The sequence below is a fragment of the Alosa sapidissima genome, chromosome 1, assembly GCF_018492685.1.
Source record: "Alosa sapidissima isolate fAloSap1 chromosome 1, fAloSap1.pri, whole genome shotgun sequence".
Lineage (NCBI taxonomy): Eukaryota > Metazoa > Chordata > Actinopteri > Clupeiformes > Clupeidae > Alosa > Alosa sapidissima.
The window spans coordinates 11882659-11909670 of record NC_055957.1 but is presented as its reverse complement, the minus strand read 5'-3'; the positions used below and the strand labels follow the sequence as shown (position 1 = coordinate 11909670).

General features: G+C 40.4%; 2 protein-coding genes across 15 annotated transcripts in view; one reads left to right on the top strand and one right to left on the bottom strand.

Moving 5' to 3' along the window:
• Nucleotides 1-822: 822 nt before the first annotated feature.
• On the bottom strand, nucleotides 823-25247 carry dtna (dystrobrevin, alpha). 5 transcript variants are annotated; one of them, XM_042106706.1, is made up of 23 exons: nucleotides 24122-24641; nucleotides 19785-19852; nucleotides 19085-19165; nucleotides 18666-18879; nucleotides 18214-18299; nucleotides 17636-17790; nucleotides 17100-17205; nucleotides 16299-16465; nucleotides 15756-15880; nucleotides 15252-15260; nucleotides 15007-15090; nucleotides 14413-14454; nucleotides 14038-14130; nucleotides 12786-12876; nucleotides 12140-12231; nucleotides 11582-11695; nucleotides 10365-10461; nucleotides 7677-7839; nucleotides 6628-6717; nucleotides 5405-5522; nucleotides 4385-4493; nucleotides 3188-3221; nucleotides 823-2037 (listed from the first exon to the last, which is right to left on the bottom strand). In XM_042106706.1, the coding sequence occupies exons 2-22, from the start codon at nucleotides 19849-19851 to the stop codon at nucleotides 3204-3206; spliced, it is 2121 nt and encodes a 706-aa protein (XP_041962640.1). In that variant the 5' UTR covers nucleotide 19852; nucleotides 24122-24641; the 3' UTR covers nucleotides 823-2037; nucleotides 3188-3203. The 5 variants fall into 5 exon arrangements, with proteins under 5 accessions (XP_041962640.1, XP_041962649.1, XP_041962632.1 ...); XM_042106715.1 differs by lacking the exon at nucleotides 24122-24641 and adding an exon at nucleotides 23935-24077; XM_042106698.1 differs by lacking the exon at nucleotides 24122-24641 and adding an exon at nucleotides 21948-22153.
• The window catches only part of LOC121720470 (coiled-coil domain-containing protein 178), a 28576-nt gene continuing 26291 nt past the window's right edge, over nucleotides 24728-27012 (top strand). For 6 of the 10 annotated variants that reach the window (XM_042106588.1, XM_042106578.1, XM_042106637.1 and 3 more), the window contains exons 1-4: nucleotides 24728-24910; nucleotides 25380-25466; nucleotides 25749-25915; nucleotides 26034-26077. In XM_042106588.1, the coding sequence (XP_041962522.1) occupies nucleotides 25409-25466; nucleotides 25749-25915; nucleotides 26034-26077 (269 nt within the window). In that variant the 5' untranslated portion in view covers nucleotides 24728-24910; nucleotides 25380-25408. Of the gene's footprint in view, nucleotides 24915-25379; nucleotides 25467-25748; nucleotides 25916-26033; nucleotides 26078-27012 lie in introns of all 10 variants that reach the window. The other 4 variants (XM_042106619.1, XM_042106608.1, XM_042106597.1 and 1 more) reach the window with 2 other exon arrangements.

Genomic DNA, 27012 nt, shown 5'->3' with positions numbered 1-27012 from the left:
AAATGGCCCAGTCACTGATAACTGACACAAAAAAATGGCTCTGGCCGAGGTGTGGCCCACACACAGTAAAATGACTCTTATTTTGTTTCTCTTGGCCCAGGTGTGGCCCACACACAGTAAGTATAACTAGTTTCTCGTGGCCCACACAGTAAAATTACTTATTGTTTCTCTGTTGGCTAAGCGTCGGCAGGGAGGGCAGATATCTCGATGGCGAAGCTGTTGGATGTTTTAGCCAGCTATCTGCATATCTTTATTGATTACTATCCAGCATATCTTTACTAGCCTTAGGCCTATGCTATACTATGCCATTTGAGACTTTGGTAATTAAACTTCAATTTAAATAGGCCTAAGACCTAGGCTTAGCCTTCTTTTATGTCGTTGTTTCTTCCCCAGGCATGGTCATTCATCACATCAAGCCTCCCTTATTGCCTTGACCTAAGCTGCAAACGTGATTTGACACGGATCAGAGGTGGGTGCTGCAAAGACGATGCAAACAGCATTTGTCTTTCAGGATACTCATGTAAAACTAAATGCTTTGGCTACATTTCATAGGTTATTTCTGAAGAAATCAACTACAGGCATCAAAGAAAGTTCAACAGATTTAATTAATTTCAGTTGCCTACGTGCACAGGCTACCATGATATCAGGTGGCAAGTAGCCTGATAGGCCTATCTCTTACCGAAATGGCATCTCAAAGATGCATGGTTGTTAAAAAGGGAATTAGACCATATGCCACTTATTGACTGAATATTTTGATTCTTTTTTGTCAATTCAAGGCTGTAGCCTAAATTAACTAATAGGCCTTTTTGTTTCAGTTGGAAAAAATAGATGTGCAAATATAGCCCAGATCTTCACTTTTATTAGTTTTACCAACATGCAAAAATCTCTGAAATAAACAAAAAAACATTTAAGCCTAGGCTATGTAAAGGTCACAAAATGACTGTATGGATAACGTTTTGTAATGCCAGTGGATATCAATAACATTACTCAGTGAATTGTGCAGTGAGATAGTTTATGGAAGAAGAAAAGAAGCAGCTTTGTCTGAAGATGTTGTCTGAACAGTGACTCAGCTATGAAGACAGTAAGACAGAAATAGAGAGTAAGGATGAGTGAGTGAGTGAAAAACTAAAGCAGACAAACCCATTTGGTCATACCATCAAATGACAAACACTGACAATGTTTATAGCTGTTTAGAAGTAGACAATCTCAGTGAACAAATATTGAATTATTGAAATATTGAATTAACGCATGCTCTTAATTATCATCTCTTACACCCAGTCATAAAAAAAATCCACAGTTCCACTCTTTAAATTGTGTCACACAACACACAGTAAACATCCTTCCACTGGACAGTTTGATCTTCCAGCATCAGATTTAATGTAAATTCATTTTCATCCAGTGCTCTTGTGTATATTTCAGTATCTATGCCAGGCTTTGAGAGATTGCCTGACTGGCTAAGGCAGTGCACTCGGTTCAAAGATATGTATCAAACAAAGCAACATCTCATTTTCCTACTGAGGAAAAAAATGAGCGAATGAAATGAATTCCTTGTGTCAGAAGTACTAACTGGGGAGCAAACATATACCAGATCATTGGGTTGTTGATAATTTGACTAAAACATGATTACAGACAGGGAGCAGCTACACCCAATGATCTGAACTCTGTTTGCCCATAGTTCAATTCTTCTTACAACATCTCTGAAGTGTGGGAAAAAACATAGCAGTCATACAGAAACATACAGAAACAGTGACAAGAACATCAACAACAAATAATCTCCATGTCATTTGATTGTATGGCACCAGCGGTGTTGTAGTCAGCTCCATTATTAAAATCTCCTGTTCAGTTCAGTATACTTAAATATTTAGTCTGTTTTTTAAAAATATATATTGATATATCAGATACATATATATTCTCACACACAGATATCTATTTATGACTCTATGGTTGTACTCAGTAGTGTTAGAACTCCCTTCTCTGTGCCACTCCTCCTTGGTAGCAATCCTGGTCATCTTCATGTGTCTTTTCTACCAGTTGTGCCTACAAGGACAAAAAACAGCATATTATATGTGTATAACATTTTTTTTTTAAATAGATAGATATATAGATAGATAGATACTTTATTGATCCCCATGGGGAAATTCAAGGGTCTCCGTAGCATACAGACATCACACACAACATGCACTTACAGCAGAAATGGTAAACATAAGTATAAGTATAAACATATAACTAAACTCCACTGTACAATAAAGACAGTAGAAGATAAGAAAGATAAGAAAACTAACAAAACTAAATACTAAATACACTATATAAATTAAATTAAGAAAGTCCAATGTGCTTGAGGGTGATCAAGCATAAGACGCTTGTAGTGACAGGGCCGGGACTGGTAAGGTGCTAAAGGGAGTGAGTGTCATGGTGAAGGTGCAAAAAGTAGTCCAACCATAGTCCTTAGTTATGTGTGCATGGCAAGGTGCTCAAGAGAGTGAGTGTCATGGTGAAGGTGCAAAAAGTAGTCCAACATTAGTCCAACAGTGCAAAAGTGCAAGAGTAAGGTCTAGAGACCAGCATATATAATATGGACAAATAGGAGAGTAAAGTATAATGTAGACAAGGTAAAATAAAAAACTATTTCAGTGCAAGAACAGGTTGAGGTAATAGGGTTATAGCCATTCATTCATTCAGTATTGTAGCAGAAGTCTGACCGCAGCCATTGATCATGTGTGCTAATATAGCATGAAAAACAGTGTAGCAGTAAAACAGTAGTGTCTATGTAAATCTATGACACAACACAATAAATTTGGGGCAGCCGTGGCCTACTGGTTAACGCTTCGGACTTGTAACCGGAGGGTTGACGGTTCAAACCCCGACCAGTTGGAACGGCTGAAGTGCCCTTGAGCAAGGCACCTAACCCCTCACTGTTCCCCGAGCGCCGCTGTTGTTGCAGGCAGCTCACTGCGCCGGGATTAGTGTGTGCTTCACCTCACTGTGTCGTAACTGTGTGCTGAGTGTGTTTCACTAATTCACGGATTGGGATAAATGCAGAGACCAAATTGACCCTCACGGGATCAAAAGAGTATATATACTTATACATACTTAACTATGTAGAAATACACTGACAACATATGCAGTGAACATTGACCCTGTGTTGTTGATTATAAATAAGCAGTGTGAGTAAAGCAGCCTAACTCACTGTTGGTCCAGCGTGTTCACTCCTGTGATGTAACCTGGAACAATAAAACATTACCCATTAGAAATGCTGTATAACCACAGGCAATTAGAGAACACATTTTAAACTGTGATGTAAATGACAGTGGTATATCTCCCACCAGACACAGGGCTACTGTAGAAGCCCATCTCTTGTTACATGTAGTATGCAGTATACAAAACACTGATCAGAAGGACGCATCTTTTTTTAAGATTTCTTCATCCAACTAGATAGATAGATACTTTATTGATCCCCAAGGGGAAATTCAAGGTCTCAGTAGCATACAGACATCACACACAACATGCACTTACAGCAGAGAAAGTAATATAAGTATATAAATATAAAAACAACACCACTGAACAGTAAAGACAGTAGAAGATAAAAAAAAAAATACTAAATATACTAAATAAAACTAAATCAAATATCCACATAGTGTGCTTAAGGATAATTAAGCATGAGGCGCTTGCAGTGACAGGGCAGGGACTGAGCCTGTAATTCTGTATGCATGGTACGGTACTCTATGAGAGTGAGTGTCATGGTGGTAGTGCAAATAAGTAAGTCCAACAGTGCAACAGTGCAAGAATAAAGTCTAGCGGGCAGCCATGGCCTGCTGGTTAGCACTTCGGACCTGTAACCGGAGGGTTGCCAGTTCGAACCCCGACCAGTAGGCAAGGCTGAAGTGCCCTTGAGCAAGGCACCTAACCCCTCACTGCTACCCAAGCGCCGCTGTTGATGCAGGCAGCTCACTGCGCTGGGATTAGTGTGTGCTTCACCTCACTGTGTGCTGTTTGTGTTTCACTAATTCACGGATTGGGATAAAAGAGACCAAATTTCCCTCATGGGATCAAAAGAGTATATATACTTATACTTATACTACTTAGAGACCAGCATAAAATAAATATGGGACTATATTGGACTATGTTGATATCAACTGTAGACTCAGATTACAGAGCCCATAGCACGAAACTGAGCGAAGATATGGTATAAAATATCACATTCTACCTTTAAAAATCACCAGATTTGTAGTATGCTTGTCAACTGCTATAAACAACTAATGCTGGACGTCACCATAATATCTTCTTTCTTTTTTTGGTCAGTAGGGGGCGCAGTTTGGTCATCATTTAACAACGTGGGTGAACTTTTTGACTTGTACTTGTCATGCATTTTACAGACACAATTTACCATGTAGGCCTTCTCTGGATCGGGCCTCTGTTTCAGGAACTCCTCCATCTTTAACTCGGTCTCCAGCTCCTGGACCAAATCATTCTCATATGTCTCAGCATTCATGTGTCTACACCAACAAAGAAGTCGCTGTTGTCACTTTTTTGGAACAGTTACCGTCAACATGGACTGCATACAGACTCATTCTTTCTATGTAACTTCAGCACAATACAAATATGTTCATCATTATACAGTATTTCATATTGGATCATTCATGTCATCAGGCAGTAGACAGGTTCAATGAGAAAACAATGTGAACAGTGAGAAAACAGACTGTCAATAGCAGTGTCAAAAAACCTGAACAGAGTGAACCTAGTATTTGTTCTGATATTGAGTTTCATGACTGAATCCAGAAATCCTTACATGATCCATTAAAAACAAAGAATGGATACTACGTCCAAGAGGGTAGAGAGTGGTAGTGATTGTAAGGTGGGGATCACATTGGCCAGCGGCAAGTGTAACGCAACGCTCAGACCATAATAAGTTTTATCTCGTTGCTAAGTAGCCTAACATAAACGGTTTGCCTAAACTGACAATTGACCTTTCGCCAGGAGCGTTCTAATCATGCCCCCCTGTCTATTGGGGCGACTGTTTCCATAGAGTGGGCCTTATACTTGTGACTGTTTCCATAGAGTGGGCCTTATACTTGTGACTGTTTCCATAGAGTGGGCCTTATACTTGTGACATGATGATGGAGAGGATTTGCTCATGTGCTATATATTGCCTTACTGCCTGGTCCCTCACACTGTACCACATGCAGCTATCAAGTGCAGCTCAGAATTTGCTGATCTGCACAAGAACCTGTGCTAGCCAGTATATAATATTATCTTTCTTTGCTCTCATCAATGTTTGCAGGTTAGCCACACATTACTACAACAAGTGCAGAATTTAAGAATGTTTTTCTTCTTAACTCATTCAGTCTCTGTCTAGATAGACGCAACACTGAGTGCACATTCATAGAATGTCAGTGTAAGAGGATACCCTGGTTTTCTGGTGCTGAGATGTGCGAGGTAGACCTCTGACGATGGAGAGGTGACAGGGTCCTCAAATTGTAGGCGCCCCTCTGAGTCTATGTTACTCTCTGTTTCACTCCCAGCCTCTGTGGACATAAAGACAAACAGTTAGTCCACCCTACTGTGGCAGCACCATACATTAAGTATCATCAAGGATCATAAGATCATAAATACAGTCCATTCAAATTTAATAATATGCTAATATGTAATTGTAGCTCAGACAATAGAAAGACAGTGTACAGATTGTGTTAAACATTCAATTCTACTGAACTGTACAAAGGTCTAAGTACCTCTCTGTATGTTCATTATCAGATGAAACAAGTGTCTACAATATGAATATTGATCACCGCAATTGCATTTTGAAATAAAAAAAAGTGGTCACACCTTCTAAACTTTTAAATATTAAAAAGCGCACTAAAGATCCAAGTAAGTCCCCTTTACGTTGTATAAAATATTCTCCGCTTGTTTTAGAATTCAGAAAAACTGTCTACAAACATTGGCACATTATTGATTCGGATGCTAAATTTATGAGAGTTGTTCCAGAAAAACCTAAGCTGGTTTTTAAGCGTGCTCCTAACTTAAGAGACCGCCTAGTCAAAAATGACATACGTCCGCAACCCACAACGTCCTTTCTGAGTATGCCTGATGATAACTTTAAATGTGGCAGTTGCGCCCAATGCTCGTACACACATAAATGTAAAACTTTTAATCATCCACACACTTGCAAATCGATATCCATTCGCGGTGTCATTACATGATGCACCACACATGTTATATAACAATAACTTTTTGTTAAACTTCTAAATATTACCTACAACAGCATACATGCTTAACTTGTGCAATATTCTAAAACAGTAATAATCAGAATGAATACACTACAATCCTTTGAGACCATCCACTATAATCTCTCCTACCCAAACAGACAAAATACCAAATGTGACACAACCAATCTTTTGGCCTAATAGTAACCTTTCTCATTCAAGGTCACTCACGAAGGCCATGCTCTACAACAACAATGTAGCGCATATGACATTTAATCCCCATAGCTGCAGCTTGCAAGATAACATTTTCTAAGAAAAATACAGAGTAAATACAAAAGATGGCCAGGCTCCTATTACAACTACTGCTTCTCATTCTCTATAAATCAGTATCTGTGGTTATGCCTCTATCCAACACATCCAAAGTGCAAACCTGAGTTCAGTTCTTTGACCAGTGATGACATGGTATTGGTGATGGAATCAGCAGCAATGAGGAGATCATTTCTCAAATTCCTTCTAGAGCCTGGGGACCGAAAAGTGGTGAAAAACAAAGCAAACATGTTAATAACACATTCCCACTGCAGGCAGGCTTACTCAGATTACTCTAGACTAAAGCTGACACATAGCTTCTGTTGTAATATAATCAATTTCATACATTGATTGGCCAACCAGCAGTACTGGTACACTCATTTTCTCACATTTTTCTCCACTCCATGCAATACTGTGTGCCCAAAATGCAGTGATCACTGAAGTTAAATGTGTAAACTGAGTATACAGAATACAAAACCACATTTCATTATACCAAACAAAGAGAAGACTTACACTATTCATTTCTAAGGATATTTAAAACTACATATATCAGATATCAACTGTATTTGTTATTACCAGTGCCTGTATATCTGTCATGAGTATGTTATATGTCACATGCTCCATGTGAATGTCATAGTCATTAAGTATTATCTACTGTATATGCAAGTGAAGTATTCTGCCTCAGCCTCTATTGTTAGTCACAACGGCCTCCTGGTGGTTTGAATAAACATCAATTATCATGAACAATGTGGTTTAACAGATCCCAATTCTCTGAGTGAGGCACCTGTCAACAACACACTTTGGAATTCTTCCTCACCCCGTGCCATCATTTCCATATTGATAATGAACGGCTGTGGATAATTACATGAATCATGGGTGTGATTCACGTCCTAACCAGCCTGGCACAGACCCCCCAACCCCATCCCCCTCTGTTTGCTCTTTTGTTTTCCAAATCAATTAAATTCCATTCCGCTCCATTCCATTCCAGTGGAACGCTGTCTACTGACAACACTTGGTGTGGCATTCTGAGGACATCTGCTGCATGTGACATGAAAGTGAAAGCGGCCCTTTTGTTTCTGGGCCTTTTCCCCTTCTCTCTCTCTCTCTCTCTCTCCATCCAGAACACTGCTCCGGCCTGCACAGATCTAACCACAGGACAAATGGCAAGCTTACCCTGAGCAAAGGCCTCCTGCACATCCCCTCCCACCCCCATCAGCGAGTCCTGAGGGGTTTGGGTGGGTGTGGTGCCTGCCGAGCTGGCCTGCGTTGGCATGGGGATGGGCCGGCTCGCCGTGTGACTGGGGGAGGAGCGAGGGGAGGGGCCCGGGCCCTGTGTCTGAAACAAAGGATTAAGACGGAGGGGGTGAGTGTGTGTGTGTGTGTGTGTGTGTGTGTGTGTGTTTGAGGTTAGAGGGTAACGCCTGGGCGACTCACAGACCGCCACCACAGCTTCACAGACCACTGAGGGGGAACGCTTTCAGAGTGAGGATGCTTGATCCCCAGGGTCCTGGTGCCTGCTATCTTAATGATTTGCAGACAAACAAAGAGGAAATCTGTGCCTCAGTCTTGTTTTGTTTGTGTCGAGAGCCCATAACAAGAGCAATTTATTAAGCTTTATGCAAGCCAGTTTCCCGTACATGGATTAAGCCTAGTCCTGGACAAAAAGGCAATTTTGATGGAGATCTCCATTTACAATTTAAGTCTAGCATCAGGCTTAATCCATGTACAGGAAATTGGGCCTATATGTGTAACATGCAATAATACAAAATAGATGTAGGCAAGCTCTGTTAATGGAGATAAAAAATCATAAGGGTCTGGGATGCTTATTATGAAGTCTCTGTGGTTCATCAGGAATCATAATACTGTCAAAATCCTCCTGACAACAAAAGACTGAGCTGTGTGGGAAGACGTGATACTACAGTCATGCTGTCCAGAGAAAGAAAGAAAAGAGAAACAAACTAATAATGTCATGCCTGCTGAATGAGTGAGGTTTGGGGAAGGTCCAGTTGTCAACCAGGTTGAGTATTCAAGGCTGTTAGTCTGTTGTGTGACCAAGTGTTATGATACTGCACTAAAACAGAGTGTGATAGTTCAGACATTCAGTCCTTCCTTCAGTGCCTGTGTTCTATCGTTATGAATTTGCCAGTAATTGCCTCATTCACAACATTGTCACTGTATTAGGATTTTCAATGGATATTGTGAAACAATAACATCATTCTTACAATACATTATAATGAGAACACCATGACAAAATTGGAAGGTAATTTCAGATATTGTTTATCCAATAGTGTCATGCATTGGGAAATTCCACATAAGCCTAAATTCATTTTTGGCATCATTATATAAACATTTTTCTCCAGCAAAACACTTTAACATGCAGTTAGTTTTATAGTTGAATGCATCTTTAGCTCTCACGAGACTTCAATGAAAACAAATAGCAACAAACTAATGGAAACTAATGTTACTTCATCAGCTAACAAACTACATGCTCAGCCGATAGCTGATAACATGTCATTGCTGATGTTGTATAATGCATAGCCACACAAACTCGTGATTCATTCACTCATGATTATTTTCAAAATAGCAATATTCTAACAGCAGCATTAGTATCAGTATCAATCTGCTGGAGTAGTAGTGCTGATCAAAGATTCTAGAGCGCGAATCTTGAGTGCTCATGTTCTCAGCCTCAAGCTCTCGCTAGAGAGGTATTCCTGGTTTCACTCCCCATCTCTCTCATTTCATGTCACATTTTCACTGACTTGTCCAAGAAATGCTAGAAAATCCCAAGATTATAAAAAAAGAGTCTGGAGTCTCCTGGGGAGGGAGGGGGGGGGGGGTACTTTGAAAAACCCAGATGCAAAATGGACTGTGGCACAAACACTGGTGACAGGAAAACAGCCTGACACCTGTATCCAAAAATAACCTGGAATCATTCATATTAAGATAAGTGGATACAACAGATGTCTACTCGGTCACAGATTCTGCAGGTGCATTGGAAAAGGACGGGTACTGTCGGCTCTGATTTTAGTTATTGGATAATAGGACTTTAATGTGCAGAGTGCTGCAGTTTGGTATGAGATTAGATGAAGCTCATCTGGACCAAGCTCACATCTAATATGTAGCATAGGGCAGCCGTGGCCCACTGGTTAGCACTCTGGACTTGTAACCGGAGGGTTGCCGGTTCGAGCCCCGACCAGTGGGCCACGGCTGAAGTGCCCTTGAGCAAGGCACCTAACCCCTCACTGCTCCCCGAGCACCGCTGTTGTAGCAGGCAGCTCACTGCGCCGGGATTAGTGTGTGCTTTACCTCACTGTGTGTTCGCTGTGTGTGTTTCACTAATTCACAGATTGGGTTAAATGCAGAGACCAAATTTCCCTCACGGGATCAAAACAGTATATATACTATACTATACTAATATGTAATTACGTACAACTTGTGTTTTCCCCTGATGATTCTTATATAATTGTACAGGCAGAGAGGCCTTTAAAGGCTATAAAAACATGAAATAATGAAAGGCAGTATAAGCATCACCCCCAGTAAAAAGTCATGTAAGGTATCTCACTAATCACTAATATTCTGCTATGATATACTACACAAAGGTGTGCTGACAACAAGTCAGAGCAGTTAGTACAGGAGTCCTGCCATTCTTAAACAAAGTGAAAGGATAGGAAAACACACTGCAATCAGCTTAGCCAGTTCAGACCAACCAGCTCACAGCTATTAACAGCCAATTCTGCACATATAATGTGAGCAGGATAATGTGTCAAAGGATAATGTGTGTGTCAGTCTGTCCATCTCTCTCTCTCTGTCTGTCTCTGTCTCTCTCTCTCTCTCTCTCTCTTTCTCTGTGTGTGTTGTCACCTTCAGCAGCATCATGAGCTGTTCCAGCTGCACCATGAGCTCCCTGCGACTCTCCTGCAGGGCGGACATCCTCTGCTCCAGCTCGTCTTTCCGCTGCCTAGCAAGGGAGATCAGTCGAGAGAGAGTAAGAGGGAGAGAGAGGGAGAGAGAGAGAGGGAGAGAGAGAGTCAGATCCAGGCAAAACCCCATGTGAATCAATCAATGGAGCCTCAGGCATAGTGAGAGGTCACACAATACAGATGTCGCACTGCTTTCAGCTCCATCTTACAGGTGACGGTGTTATTATCAGAGACAGTGTCCAAACAAATAGAGATAAGGTGTTGCGGAGGGATAGGGGTAAACAGGATTCTAGGTCTGTAAATTCATAAAAAAATGTTCAGACGCACCACAGATTAAGGTGTCATTAACCACCCAGACAAATCTGAGTATATAATAAAAACATTGTTGAGTATATCAAATTAGGCTTCAAAATAGTGAAAAAATGACCGGTCTACTTTGCTCTCAAATGCTGTGGACAGGTCCACCGTGCTGAACTAAGCTGAAGCCACGTCCATCTCAACTGTCACAACCATTCACAACCATAGCACAACCATTCACAACCATAGCACAACCATTCTCTAAACTAGCTGATTAGAAGACACATAGAAGAGCTAAGTAGTGAAAATACCTGTGTTAAGTGCACAAAAAATGCATCTAGCTATCCTACTGTATACAATGCATTTCTAACTAACAAATGTATTTATGGCTGGGTATAAGATAGAATGTTTGTTTTATTCTTACAGTGCAAGGACTGTACAAACACCAGAGTTTTTTAAGCCCAAACAGACAGCTAGAGGGGCAATTCACTGAATTAGACAAAAAGTGCATTACATCAGAATTGCTGACTTGACCTTTAATGATATGTGTCTTACAGTTTCATGTATTTCATTTGTATTATTTCACATTCAAATACAAAGCACTTTCATGGCCTCCTGCAAGTCAAGTCAGCTATGGACTACTAGGATCAGCAGACTGTTCCTAAATCTGTAAGCATGTGCGTTATTAGATATTATATCATGCTATTAGTAGCATATTCATGTGGTATCCAGACATCCTGTAGTGGCGTCAGGAGTGGCGAAACACTGGCATGGTTTTGTCACCGTAGTAGGACTCGTACTCATCCACAATCTCAGAAGCCAAGGCTCCCCTATATTGCATTGTATATTGACAGTCTGTACCTGAGCAGCCGCAGCTCAGCCAGGAGGGTGGGGCTCTGCTGGGCTTTATCTGGGGGCAGCATGGAGGCCTGCTCGTGCTGCTGCCTGAGCCTCTGGATCTCCTGGAGGATCTCCCTGTGGGGACAGGGGCATAGATGGATGGATGGATATATTGAGCGTGCACACATCACACCAAAGGTTGTTGGTTGGTTTTGGGACGTGAGCTGGACAAAGTGTTACCGTTACAATGAAATGTTTACACCAAATCGTTCAAATGTAACTGTTCTGAGAAGACATGTTCGCCATGAACGTTCGCCTCTGTTTGTCAAATTTGACCACACCTCAAGTCACACTAGCCATGACTTTTAACTACACAGATGCCTTCTTTACTGTATGCATACACACACACACACACACACGCACGCACACACACACGCACACACACAGACAGACATGGAGGCATGCCTACATATTCACATGCACATATACAGACACTCAAGCATGGCACAGGCGTCAGTGTACCTGCCCTAAATCTGTGTTAGTGGGGTGACAGTGTGATGAGCCAAGCGGCACGCTCACCTGTTTTTGCTCTCCAGCTCAGCAATGAGCTGCCTCTGCTGCTTAGCGGCATCCAAAGAGAAGGAGATGTCTGAGGGAATCCTAGACTGTGGCTGATTTCCATATGAAAACAATCAAGTGTTCAGGGAAGGTTTGCACTGGTCATTTCAAGGAAAGTTCAGCATTTTGCTTTGTTGTTTGTGTTGTGTTGTCATAAACAAGTTTCCAAGTGAAAATAAAAACAATTATGTCCAACACAACTACTCCTAATGTTTACAACTTCTTTGAAAATATCTTTGTGTTTAATCTGTTCTCACTCTGTTCATATCAGTGTTATTACATCATGGGTCCTATTTAAATGACCAGCAAAATGCAAAGTCAGGCAACGAGCAAAAATCCACTAAAGCTAATTTAATAACTTGACGCAATCAATTTCCTGATTTAATACCATGGGAAAGATCATACGTGCAAACAAGGGTGGGTCTGCACAACGCTTCCACACACCACATATATAGTCCTGCACAAGACACGCTTCCCTCATTTCCCAGCTCTGCCCGTTATTTAAATTAGGGTCATACATATACAGTATCTTTCTATCATGTGTGTGTAAGATAAGCACTTGATGGTGGACATGTTTCTGTGGCTACATAGGGGGTGATGTCCATACCACTGGCGTTCCGTCGGTGGCCAGTCGGGATGCATAGCGTGCAATGAGACTGTGCTCGTCATCCTGATTATTGCTGCTGTTCTCCAGTAGACTGCGAGTCAGCACAGGGCGGCAGAGATAGTGTGTGTGCGCATGAAAGAGAAGATGAGAGTGAGAGAGAGAGAGAGAGAGAGAGAGAAAGACCATCAGCACAAACACAATCACATGAGGAAGCTCTGTGACAGACACAATCTCATAATGCAATTATAAGGCTTCTAGAAATCAGAGATGGGAGAGAGCTGCCAGCCAACGCTCTGAATACCCCTTCTCAGGCCACACCACACAACAGGAAGTGACTCGCAGTGCAACTCGCACCGCAAATCCAAAGCTGTCCTCATTGCAGATGCATAGAGTGCCTGGGCAGACAGTGGAATAAATAGGGGTATTTAGAGCCTTGGTTGCTGATATCGGGGATGAATACAAGTCCTGCAAATGAAAGACTGGATGGAGACATGAACATATTAGTGCTTAGCCATTTCTGCAACATTAACATGTTTCTAATAGCTTCTACCTCTCTCTCTCTTTCTCTCTCTCCCTTTGCTTCTCTCTTTCTCTCTCTCACACACACACATACACACACTCACACATACAGTTATGTAAAACAGAGAAATTGGGAAAGCAGTTACTTTTGCTACCACTGCAGAGAGATGTTTGAAAATGAGAGCTTTAGACAATATGGCTAATGAATGTCATACAAGAACGATTACATGAAGAACTAATGCATGCAGAGTGGTCTCTCATGGTATAGCCAAAATAAGTGACTGATATCACATTAGTAGTCTCACATACCCATATGACAGCTGAGACTAATATGACAATCCCTGCAGATTGTTAAGATTGTCAAAACAAAGCTGCAGTGAGTCATTTCAGATCTCAGATGCCTGGCTTAGACGCGTCATGTGTATTGACTGTTACAGTACTGGTTGGTTTGGTGCAAAAGCAGGATGCACTATCAATGCTGGTAAACACCAATGTAATCTACAAGTTCATAGAACTGAGAAATTAGTTAAAGTAGTTCAGAAACTACTGACCACTTATGGCCAGAGTGTAAGTAAGAGTCCAAAGACTGATTGGACTCATTGATTACACAACCGTTGCATTTGCTCCTCAAAAATGCAGGCCTTACATGTTTTTGGTGTTTTATGCCAAGTTAAAAAGCAGGGGATAAGAGGATAAGCTGAATGAAGAACTGTCACTACTGAACGCCACTAACCATGCTGGGTTGTTTTTCAGTAGACTGACATACAGCCCAATGTGTATGTGCTCATCTGTAAGTTTATCTGCAAAATCAGGGCTGTAGTTTAACCTGAAACAGCGTAGGTTTCAGAGAGATAGAGATGATACATGTGAGTGAAATCATGAGGAAATAAACAAGGCCTCATTTCCCAATACCTTCTTAATGCTACGTTTGTAAGTTACACTTTAGCTCTTCCTTAAGGTTTTGACGTGTTCCCTGAAACATTCCTTTACCTCCTGTAAATCATACATTGGCTGGTCTTGACCACCTTTAATCTATACCTTAACATAGTTTAGATAAAACAAACATATATAAAATGTCATGTGACATGTTGGCAAGACGTGCACTTACTGCAAAGAAAGACCTATATGCTGCATTGTATTGCATGTTGTGCTTCATTTAATGAAAGGGGGGAAAAAACAAATACATTAATTAGCCTTAATTTTGTAATCCCTTTAAAACATGACTCTATCAGTAACATATTGCCTCCAGACATACTTTGTAACTTGATAATTTTCAATGTGCATATTTCTTGTTAATAATATGATGACCAGCGCTGCCATGCCCATTACTCATCTCAAACTTGCTCAGACAAATGAATGACCATAATCTATGCTGAATCATGCAATTCAACTACTTCCAACAAATCACCAAATGATTCTTGGCCTAGATCACTCACCCTTTCTCATGCAAAATATTTGGAGCCAGAATGTTAACATGTTCAACGCCATCATTCTTGGAATAAGAATCTCTATTTATATCACATAGAAATAATAATACAACAAAGAACATGAATACTAACATAGAGCACCCCCCCCCCCCCAAAAAAAAAGAAAAAATCAAATAAATGCCCTTTACATGGTAGATTTATGTACATTTCAGTTGAGCAATACACTTATTTTACATAGTCTGGCAATAAAATCATCCTTATTTGTGAATACTCACATTTTATTGGAGAAAGGGAGTCCTGTAGAGGGCATCGAATGAGACAACATAATGTCTGTCATGCTGTTCATTGGTCTCGGAGGCCTGTGGAGAGGCCATGGAGAACATATGAACCAAAACACAACACAGCTTTGACACATCTCTAAAGACTCGTCTCAGTCAAACTGCTATGTGCAAGGGATACTGTACACTGTGTCATGGCATTAGCCTATGCGTCAGGGTCAAATAATCAATAATTCACTTACCAGGTGTCACTATTGGCAGCAGAAAAAAACAATGATATGGATATTAAATGCACACAGAATTGTGAAGTGTCTACACCTGATAGACACTGACAAGAAAAGACAGTACAGCTGAAAAGAAACTACAGCTGGTAATATTTGCATTCATCAATTTGGCACTTGACTGAATATTCAGCTTGTTTTTTTTTTAACAGAGCATTTTGAGTGACTGCTTTTCTGCGATGTCTGCAGTCACATGGCCTTCATCAGGAGCACAGGAATACAATCTAACTCACCTCACTGCTATCAGATTCTGTACCGCTGCAGACATACAACTAACAATACTCTCTAATTTCACATAAAATTGCTTAAAGTTCACATTTCACCACATACTTCGAATTTCCATGGCATTGTAAATACAATCAGCCCTCCCAAAGTCATTCAATAATCACTGAAACTGTAAACACTCTGAAATTGGTCAGGTGGCCACTGGAAGAGATGGACTGGGCCCGAGTAGGCTTCACTCACACGATACGGGCGAGGCTGAGCGGTTTCTCAGGCATGTCCGGGAACATGGGATGCAGTGGCTCACGGGTAGAGGCGCAGCTCAGAGACTTACTGAGAGCACTTGAAAACTTCTTGGCAGGAGATTTCTGTAAGGGAGCACATATATTATTCAATCAAACATGAAAAATAATAGGGTCTTCTACTCTTACGTCAAAAACTATTTGCACAAGTCTTCCCATTACCTGTTTTATTCAAATACTTTATAACACATATTTATAATCATCAAAGATTATAAATAATTCAAACTATCACAAAGTCTAACACATTTGTGTAATTTGAGCTCATCATGACACTACAATACGAGATAGTATAATCAGATAATCATGATCACATTACTCTGTCTAGAGGTCAAGGCAACACCGCTAAAAGGTATGAGCAGACATGATTAATCAAATTTTAATTGACTAGTTGTCATTTTAAAAAAAAGTATACAAGCATTTCCTGAGATGTGACACGCATACATGCATGTGCAACACATGCACAAGGCCACCACCCCCCTCTCACCCATGACGTGTATTCCTTCATTTGGTGCTGGTTGCTATGGGAACCACTAGCATGCCCCCTCCAGAAGCAGTCCTGACAGAGCTGGTAATTATGACATCGCTGGCAGCGATAGCGAAAGCCCATCATACTCTCGCTGTGGCAGTAGGAGCACTCGACCGGGTGAAAGACTGCAGAGAGAGAGAGAGAGAGAGAGAGAGAGAGAGAGAGAGAGGGAGAGGGAGAGAGAGGAAGGGGGCAGGGTGCACAGGGAACAGATAACAACACACTGCTTTTAAAGATGCCAAGAGAAAGAAAAGAGGAAATCTGGAAGTGGGCTCTCCTGCATTTCCCTCCACCATTCCCAACCATTGAGTGTAGTGTGTGGAAAGGCAGATGGCCATTGACTCGCTGCTACCCTGCTGCCTGCTCCTTGCTGAGGAAATCATTGGGCTTGTCTGCTGGCTTTGGTGATGCACAGCACTCTGGCTTTGTTTGTGTTCTATTACGTCTCATACAATTAATAATGAGCGACACAGTACAATGACAGTGATTTTATCTTCCTGGGGCAAGAGGGTTGAAACACATGCAGGGAAGATGAGGACTAGATCCTCGTGGCGGTGGTTTTCCATTCCATTAATATGCTTAATACGTAATGACACCAGCATATTTGTTAGTTGATGGTGTTCTCTGATGACATTGTGTCTAGTTATATTTCCCAATATAGAATGAGTCAGTGCAAACTATTTACGTAATACCCAAAACTGTACTACCCACTTGAACCAAATATTCAGAATAAAATATTTAGCATCTTAAGTGACTCACCATTTTCCACATTTGCCAGGCGATGCATTAGCGGCAGCCACACTAGACACTGAGGAGGTGGGTCTGACATGAGTGTGTCCAGGAATGTGTTCAGAGACACCTGTTTCTGTAGACCACCAATGTGGGAAAGAAGAATGAGGCTTTGTTATCTTAGTTTAACGGCAGAATAAGCAGAATGAGCATCTTTGCATTACATGTCTTTCTCTTAAAATGGATGTGCTGCTAAGCCACATATTTACTTTCTTGTCTTGTCTCATCTGTGATTGATCCTGCAACACAAGTTGTGTGACAGGCTTGATCAGAGTCTAAACAACCTCTGGATAACTTCATGACTTCCAGGAAATTGCTAAATTGATGTCATGTTTCTCTATTTGTGCTGAACACACAAGACACATTGTTTGAGGCAGCGAGAGTGTGCAACTGTGATAATTGTATATTTCCCATCATGCTGTCACGCAGTAGTTACAGGTTCCTGCTCTTATATCATAACAAGTAGAGGTGATAATTTGGCATGCAAAGCGTGCTGCTGACAACACCTGTTGTGGAAAGCAGGTTCGTGTGGTTTGCTCTGTGTAGCCAAAGGAGGGTCCTTCGAAAACAGTGACGGGTAATTTGAGCACCTCCCTCAAGAACTGGTCGAACTGGGAGTAGACCATTATCCCAGCAGGGTCCGAGATCTGTGAAAAAATATCTACACAAGAAAAGGAGACTTGTTAATCCTGGTGTTGCGATAGCTAATTCCCATTTGCGTACCAACTTGACAGTTCAAATGAAAAGAAAACTGATTTATGAGATATTATAGGGATGGGAGGCCAGCTGATTCAAAACCATGTTTGGGCTTAACATCTCTGTATTGCAATACACTGTGTAATAATGCAGTGACTTGACTACAAGTCAGTGAATTACTTACAAAGTTACATACAAAATGAATTCTAAGGCAAGTATATGCATTTTTGGTATATATTATATTTGCATAATGTGTCCTTGAGTAGCAAGCAAAAAGTATTAGCATAAATAGCTTGTCTTAACCGTGATATATCGGGTAGTATTAAGGGGAAATATATGCTGCCTCTCTTAAATAGTTTCAACAACAGAGCAAAGGCCCAACACTTACATCTCAATTTGTCCATAATCTTTCCCCCACATATTGTTGAAAGAGCCATCTTCACAACAAAGACAGAGATCTTTCCAAGGCCTTCCCTGAAAGAGAACATTAATGTAAGCCAAGGCATATTACAAACCTTCCTCCAACATAATCATTTTTCAGTATTCAGCAAGAGTTGACTCATATCAGGAATACATGTTTTGAGCATGGGGTCATATTTAAATAACCCTGTAAAGGCTCATATATCCTTGACATGTGATATGTGACTAATAGGACAGGTCCAGAGCGGTAGAAAAACTGGACAGGTCTAGCTTCATTTTAGAATTCCGTAACACTTTGCAATGAAAATTCTGAGTCTCAAGTGACTTTATTTACTTACGCATCACACCTGGGACTTAAACACTAGATTACACTGCTTCTGCAAGCAGTAGTGATGGTGATCACACCACACACTGACTTACGGGTCATAAGCAGCTAACAGGAAGTTAAGCAGCAGGTTAATGGACTGTTCCACATTGATCTGGTGGGTGGAGGGCATTCGCTTGTTCAACTGGTAGAAGATGGTGGAGAGTATTGCTTCTAAACGAGCCACAGTGAACTCTGTGTTGAGGTCCATGGTGTTGAGACTGTTCTCCCTGAAAGCCTCAATGACATTCCATATGTCAACCAAGTGTACTACATAGAGGGAGACAAAACAGGAGTGCAGTGAGCCAACTTAACAACTCAATTTGCACAATGAATATGAGATGTTTATACATATGTTGCCTAAATATAGCTACATATTAAGTATTTATCAAGTTCACAAACTGCTATTTAAGATGTTATAGCATTCATTAGGTTCAAAGGAAATGTTCTTCTTCAGGGATGGAGAACTGCTTACGATTGCATTTTTTCTGGATGAATCTGAGTTTACAAGCTGTTCTGTAGGTTGATAACCTAATGGAGTCGAACTCTTGTGCACCTGAGAAAAGAAAAATCCAGGATTAAAACAATGTAGCATATGATTCAGCTCATTCTTTCCATTGTAATACTTTAAATTAAGTACAGCACAAAACAACACAATAAGACAAGGAACACTTCAGGTAATTAGTATGAGCTTGGGATAAATGTAGAAGATCATCAAAACCTATACAATTGAGTGTTCTACCTTGTCTGCACAATGCAAACAAGGTCATTTCCACCTTTTTAAGCCTATTGTTCTGCAAAAATTTCAGCATTCAAAACGACACACTGTTGCAATGATAAAGGCACATACTTGTCAAAATGTCATAATTAATGTCAAGAACTAACAGAATGCAACACAGGAGCAAAAGGTTACACACCCACTGATCATCATCACTCTTCTTGATGTCAAAAAATGCCACACATTAAGGTGAGGGCAAGGGTTACTTGAATTAGCCATGGCACATAACACAATTAGGTACAACCAATAAGTTGAAATGCACCATCAGTGCCTGTATGCATTCTCATTTAACTCCAGCATGGCCCTTCCCATAAAAGACTGGAGTGGTCCAACTATGTGCTTACTCAGTTGTACAGGGTCTGCCCTTTTCAAGTACTAATCTGTTGTTGTTACTTACGCATCTCTGCAAACAGCTGTCTTCTGTCTGCCATGTTCTCACTCCTCACTCCACACTCCTCAGTCATTCTGCACACACAACAAAAGCATTTGCAGTCAAAGTTGTATCAAATTAGATGGCATTCAAATTGATTAAATCCTACCATTACGCTAATACATATAATACAAGTAATAATACAGGCATGACGGTGATAAAACAGACTTGAAGCTGGAAAAGGCTTGCAAAGGATCGGGTATATACAAAGAGAGAGTTGAAATGAAAACGGCTTCAGTGTTAAAACTTTGACTCAAAGAAATATCAACAAAGTAATTTCTGAGTACTGGGGACACAATGGTTTATTGTCCCTAACCACAGACTAAAAATGTTCTATGTTCACTACTAAACTATTGTGTTCCAGACAGTGTCTTTGCTAATTGTCATTCACACTGATGTCAGTCAAAGCTCACAGACCTAACAAACATGGCCTGTCATTATACTGTAATTTAGAAATCAACCCTACAAAACTGCAATTGGATGAGTGTAAACCAAGCAGGCTAAGTGCACCGAGGGGCTCTGGCACATGACTCCAGAGTTTGTGTCTCTCACATTCATAGTGACGACACCACCTGGCAGTCTGCCTTACATGAAAAGAGCCTGACAGTGTGGGACACACAAACAGAAGTCAATAGGACTTTCCCCTGTTAGGTGACTGAAACACTGGAGTGAGAGTGGAGCTGAGTTTTCACATGGCAGAATGGCCAACTATGCCTCACTGCATTCTGTCCAAGGCAATCTAATACACCTCATCATGTGGTGTGTTACCATGGCAGCAGAGAACCCAGCCGCTCCATTCCCAACTAGAGGGTGCACGTTTCTTTGGTCTTTCTTTCAATAAGTTGACAATGCTTTTTGTTTCCACTGACTTACTGCTTTATTTTGTAAATTGTGAACTGGTGACCAAATGAATGTGAGCAGTGGCCATTTTCATTTGGTAGTAAAGGACTGACTTTCAAAAGATACTAACATTAACTAACATTTTTGAAGTATTGGGCATGGAAGTTCAGGAGCTTCTACACTGGAGTTTGTTATTAGTGAGTAAAGTTGAACTTTTGTTATTTACCTCTGTAATCAATTCATTAGTTAGCCAGGTATTACACAGTCTTTCTGACATCAGAGGCCTCCACTGACATCTCCACTAATTGATAGAGCTTTAGCAGCTTCAGATGCTGGGAGAGGAACAAACTACTGACACTGTTCCCTATCATTATACAAGATTAAGTCCTCCAGTTGGGGGAGTGACCAAATGCAAAATACATCAACAGCATACAAAGACAGTTCAAGTGAGAAGGACCTCAATGTAGTAATGCATAACTACAAGGTGTTTTATTAAATAATGGTGGAATTCACTGCAGTGTTATTACTATTTTGTTTATGTAGTGTAAATTCTGTGTTTGGTTGATTTTGCCAGCCTTAGCAGACCCCATTTTTACAGTCAGTACCATACAGAAATATGGCCAAAGACACTGTACTGTTATACAGTTATACAGTTATAGGCACACATGTCAGGGGCACTTGCAAGTGGATTCACAGACATTGTGAACACAGACATTTACTCTGTGACCTTTTGAACTCCAAACAGAACTCTGTGTATCTTCTGTAAAAAGATGTACAAATGTAAAAATATGTATTTTCATGCCATCAGTAGAAAGTCATCCATCCTAAACGCACAGAAAACCCCATTGGTGGCAGGTCTTAAACAGTCACATGAAATGATTCAAAATCAATATAAATATCAGGCATCCGGTTAGCATGGAAATATCCTTTCGATCTTTGCCCCACATTTGGTTAACGGAAGGAACAAATGCACTACCATGTATTGCATGTGTCTTTTTTATCATGAATAATATGTGTCCGATTGCAAGATTACTGTAGTGCCAAGCTAGTCTTTGACGGGTGATTAATATATGTAGTATCCCACTTACAATATTACATATTACAAATCATAAAATAAATTATTTTTAAGTGCACACACATTTTGCTCGCAGTGAGGAACATATTTTTGTGAGCACACATTCATCATACGTGCAATGACAGCACAATATGGGTGACATAATGACTCTAAGTGCATAATGACTCTAAGTGGAGACCAGAAAGAACACAATCATAACAAGATGGCAAACATACCCTTCAGACAACACCATGGTCTTCCTTTTCAACTGATCCGAAGCCAGTTACAGTGTCAGTCTCTGCCAAAAGTCTCACTCTTAACGTGACAAACACTGACTACATAAAACCCTCCAATCAGTGTGATTATAACAACAAATGCCAGTTTTGCAAAAGCCTGTCGCTGTCTAGAAATGGAAAGCGTCAAGATGACACTTGCTCAGCCTCTATCTTTAGCCCAACTGAAATGAACACAGGGGCTGCATTCTTCTCCACTTTACTGGCACCCCCAAGCTCTAGTTGCAGCCCCTCATACCTTTCAGTTGGCGCCTTGCCCCCCTACATGCATAGGCGCCCCTCAAGAAGAAATTACTGCCCTGTTTGGGACATTCAGTGGGCCCATGCAGATGCCTCCACTCTTCTCCTTGTTGTCAAAAACAACAGGCCTTATCTCATGTAACGTCCCAGGATGTTGAATGATTTCTCTGGGCATAAGAAAAACATATTTGCTGCAATAAATATCCCCTGGGCCACACAATGACAGACAATGCTGATCCATGACTCCCTTGTCGTGTTTACATTATGAATCTTTCCTGTTGACTGCTTTAAAATTACACTTTTTTGATTGATATGGCCAAAGTATGTGGAGCAGGCTGTCAGGCAGTATTTACAGGCAGGGACAGTTGCAAGAGTTATGTATGACATGACCTGGCAGACTAATGCAGCAAGTATTGCAGCTGCTGGGCATATTTACAGCCTAAATATTGTAGTACAATACAATAATTCAAACAACAAGAGACTAAGCTGTGTTGTCTTGCTTTTATGAATGGTTTGAACTGTCAGAAATCATTCTGAACATCAACATTTATTAACCATCTACAAAAATATGAAATAAACAAGGATGCATGGCTAAAGACATCATAAGAGAGAGAGAAAGGAGATTCACCTTTTACACATAGTTTTTTTCTGTTTTGCAAACTGATCCCTTACTTCTTGACCATCTCTCTCTTACTTTTGCTACTATAAACAAGACCTTCACAGGCATGCAGAGAACCATTTATTTTGGCATCTTTATGGTTTCTAGGCAAGGCTATGATTCTTCCAATGTGTAGTAGGTTGCAACTGCCTGAACTGCAAAAAGTCTGAGAACAGTGTAAATTAATTCCACCCAGATGCATACTCCCATTCCGTAATTCAAATTAACTATGCTTTCAGAGTAAACATTTTACCTTGTAATTATATTTATATAGCCTAGCCTAAATACAAGGTCATAATAGCGAGAAAAGGTCAATTATTATAATGATATGCAAGCACAGTCAATACAACATCAGTGTTGGCTGCTGACTGGTTTCCCTCGAAGACAAGTTCAGACAAGGTGGAACAGTTCGAAATGGAATAGCCTAGGCTACAACAAAGACAGATACTGAGCCATCTCCTAAGACGTTCTGTGAAGTTGTAGTTAATTTATCTCATTAACATTTTCCGAGTAAGTTGTCCAAGTAAGTGACAAACTCCTGGTAGAATTCTGAACCAGTCCAAACAAATGAGTGTGCCAGCTGACTGTTAGCAAAACATGACTGGCACCATCCTCTAAAAGTTGACCAGATATGTCGAGCTCATTTCTGCGAACGTATAGACAAAAAACAACCAAGGTGATATAGATCAGATAAAGATCAACTTGTGATAATCGAATAGTCTCAACGTGAAGCATAACGTTACCGCCTTAGATCGCCAATTTTGAGGTAGGCTACCGAGTTAAGCTACGCTGTAAGACTGTAATTAACAATCACATTATATCCTACATAAGGCTGCGAGATTCTTGACTTGACTTTTAGGTTCACATCACAAATAACGTAGGCTAATTACATGTGTTCAAAAACATAAAACATAGGCTAAGCCTACGATGGCTATTTAATCGCTCGACCGCAATGTCCATCTTCTGTCACGACAGAGAATCTTCTAACGATGATAGCTAAGAAATGACAATGTAATAGCTTTTGCCACCTACCTAACGAGTTCTTCACGTCTTGACTGATCACACAAAATTGTATCTGCAGTGGACGTAAACTATATTCCCCTTAATCGGTAGGATATCCGTTTGGACTTTGCTATTATTTACAAACTAGAGACGCGTAATGTAATGATCCTAAGGTCGCGCCATCACAAAGGATGCAGTGCACTTGTGCGTTACTCACCAAGCTTTCGAAGCATGTCAGGGAAATTTGTTTACACCCAGAAATCGTGGTGTCAGCATCCATGTATGCCATTAAGCATTAGTTCTACAATTCAACTGTTCCATGTCATTTTCCAGAGATACAATGCATGTGTGTTGGTGGCTGTGTCGTTGGAAGGTAATTCAGCTAGCGCGAGTCTCTCATTTGCCTCGAATGTGTGGCCTCCATCAATGACGTAATGCGGATCTCCTGCGCTAGTTGCCTCAACTCAAGCGAGTGTGAGAATGCAGATGTCATTGCTTTGAGATAATTTCACCCATCACACAACTGCATTTCACCCCAAGACACAAAGCACCGCAAAACACAATACATCCATATCACATAGGTTACTGGGAAAGATTTTGTGTAGCCAAAGAAGTAGCGCTGAGCCACTTCTTTGCTCATGCACCTCCGATTATAGGCTACGCTGATTATAACAGGGTTTCAGAAAACTGTGTATGCCAACGGCGTGTTATTGTTATAGATTAGCCTACATTCTAATCTTCTCAAAAAAAGGGAAACGTTAACATTCTGAAGAAGAGTTACAAAATATCTTGTCATTGAACACTGCACAGCTTGTTGCTTAGTTACCATGTTAGAGGGACGATAATGTGACTGCTCTGGGCTGCACCAGCACAAGAACTTGCAGGAAACAACGGAAAACTTTGTTTGAATGTCTGCTAGGCCATGTTCACCATTTAAATTGTACCTTGCTGTGAAATAATGAACGTCGACATTTCAGCTCAAAATGAAAGATGCTCTTAGGAACGTGTAAGTACGTTTTGCTCTTTCAAATGACTAACTTTAACCAACTCTTTGCTAGGTTAAAACAATTTCTGAAAGCAGCTCACAGCTAAACGTTAATTTAACATTACCCAAAAGTTAATCCTATTAGTTAACATAAGTTATTTGGTTAATAGTGTGCTCTGAGAGTCATTAAAAGACTAACTTAGCGATCGTTAATCATTGTAACGTCGTGAACGCTAACCTACTGACGTTCACAATAACGTTAGAAGTAAATAACGTTAAACTATTTGTTAACGTTAAGTTAGCATAACTTACACCTGCCCAGGACAACCATGGCTCGATACCTGGGTATGGCTCGATCTGGTGGGGCTAGCCATCTTTAACTCAAATTGTACCATGTCCTGTGTAAACTAAATGGCGTTCGTTGGCTAAGCAAGATAACGTTATTCATGGCTTATGAAATGTGATAGTCAAAGTAATTATTTTTGCTTAGGTGAGTTGATCACACACATTTGAAACATCATGCCTGACGTGGAACTGCTGAAATACCCCTCGAGGGAAGGAGCGTCCAGTTTACAAGGTGAGAAAATTTGCGCTTGAAGTTATAATTATTACAACTAAATATTGCATTACAAGTTATGTTATTCTTCTTCAGATAATCCTTCTTAATAAGACTGTCGTTTAAATCCAGTCGTTTAAACGAATACAAATGATTTAGTTTCTGTTGGCTTAAATGTAGTACTTTAGGATGACGTCACATGTAGCACACACACACACACACACACAAATACATTTTCATTATTTTTTGAAGCAGCCTTCTGCTTGCTTTGTGCTTTCATATCCTTTTGATAACTGTCCTCAGATCAGGAGGACCGTCAGACGGTGTGTCCCAGTAGGCGTCGCAGTTGCGCCTTAGTTAACACTCCATCACCATGTGTGAACAAAGCTGTCTGCCATATCCAAGAGCTAAAAGGGAAGCTGGAGAGCTGGTTGCAGCTGGTAAAGCATGTCTTAAACGGCCATATCACAGCAAGTGTCCACACTATAGCAGTTTAAACGTCAGAGTTGATTATGGTTATGTTTTAATTAAAAATGTAATTAAATTATTATTTTTTTAATTATGTTTTTCCCTTTTGAACCATGGTAGCATCTTAGGTCAGAGGGGAAACATCTGAACAACAACATGCTTGGGTAAGTTTTGTCATGATATATCATCTGTTATTAATCACAGTCTCAACAACAGTAGTAATAGTACAACAATTAACAACTTTTGGAGATGTTTAGCCCTATTCATCAGTTTTTCCACTGCAACTATAAAAAAAACAATATCCCAGACCCAGATCCACCATGTAACAACTAAATATACCCAACAGTTGCTCATCTACATAGGATGCTTAAAATTGGTCCAAACCCAAGGGTAGACATTTTGCAAAGATTGAGTCATCACTAGAGCCACTGACAAATGTTGTGACTTTATCATATTAAAAGAGCTTCTTAATGACTATAATGATGCTATATCATATGAGTATCTGACACAGATACATCAAGTCAAGTCAAGTCGGCTTTATTGTCAATTTCTTTACATGCACTGGTCATACAAAGAATTGAAATTTCGTTTCTTACTTTCCCATGCAGACATAGACATACTTTAAATACAGACATAGACATACTTTAGACATAGCCATAGACAATAAAAAATAAAAATATACAGACACACCACATACAGACATTAAAGTGCGAGACTGAAATATAGAACATATATCAAAATATAGAGATATAGAACATATATCAAAAAAATAGAGGTAGTTGTGTTGTATATTTACATAGTCCTAGCGTAACCTTCTGACAGAGTAGTAGTAGCAGCAGCATTGTGGCAGAGTGATAAATAACATTGATAACATTTACATGAAGTTTAAACTTGTGCTTGTGTGTACTGTATATTTACATTGATATGCAGTCATTTCAAGTATATCAGGCTTGATATGAAGCAGCAACACGTTAGGCTGCGCAGTCACAGTGCAGTTCCACAATGCGGTCCTGGGGGGGTGGTTAGGGTAGACAGGATCCTAGGTTCCTAGGTTCCTGGCTGGCTGGTGGGTGGGGGGGCTGTCAGGTCATGGTGATGG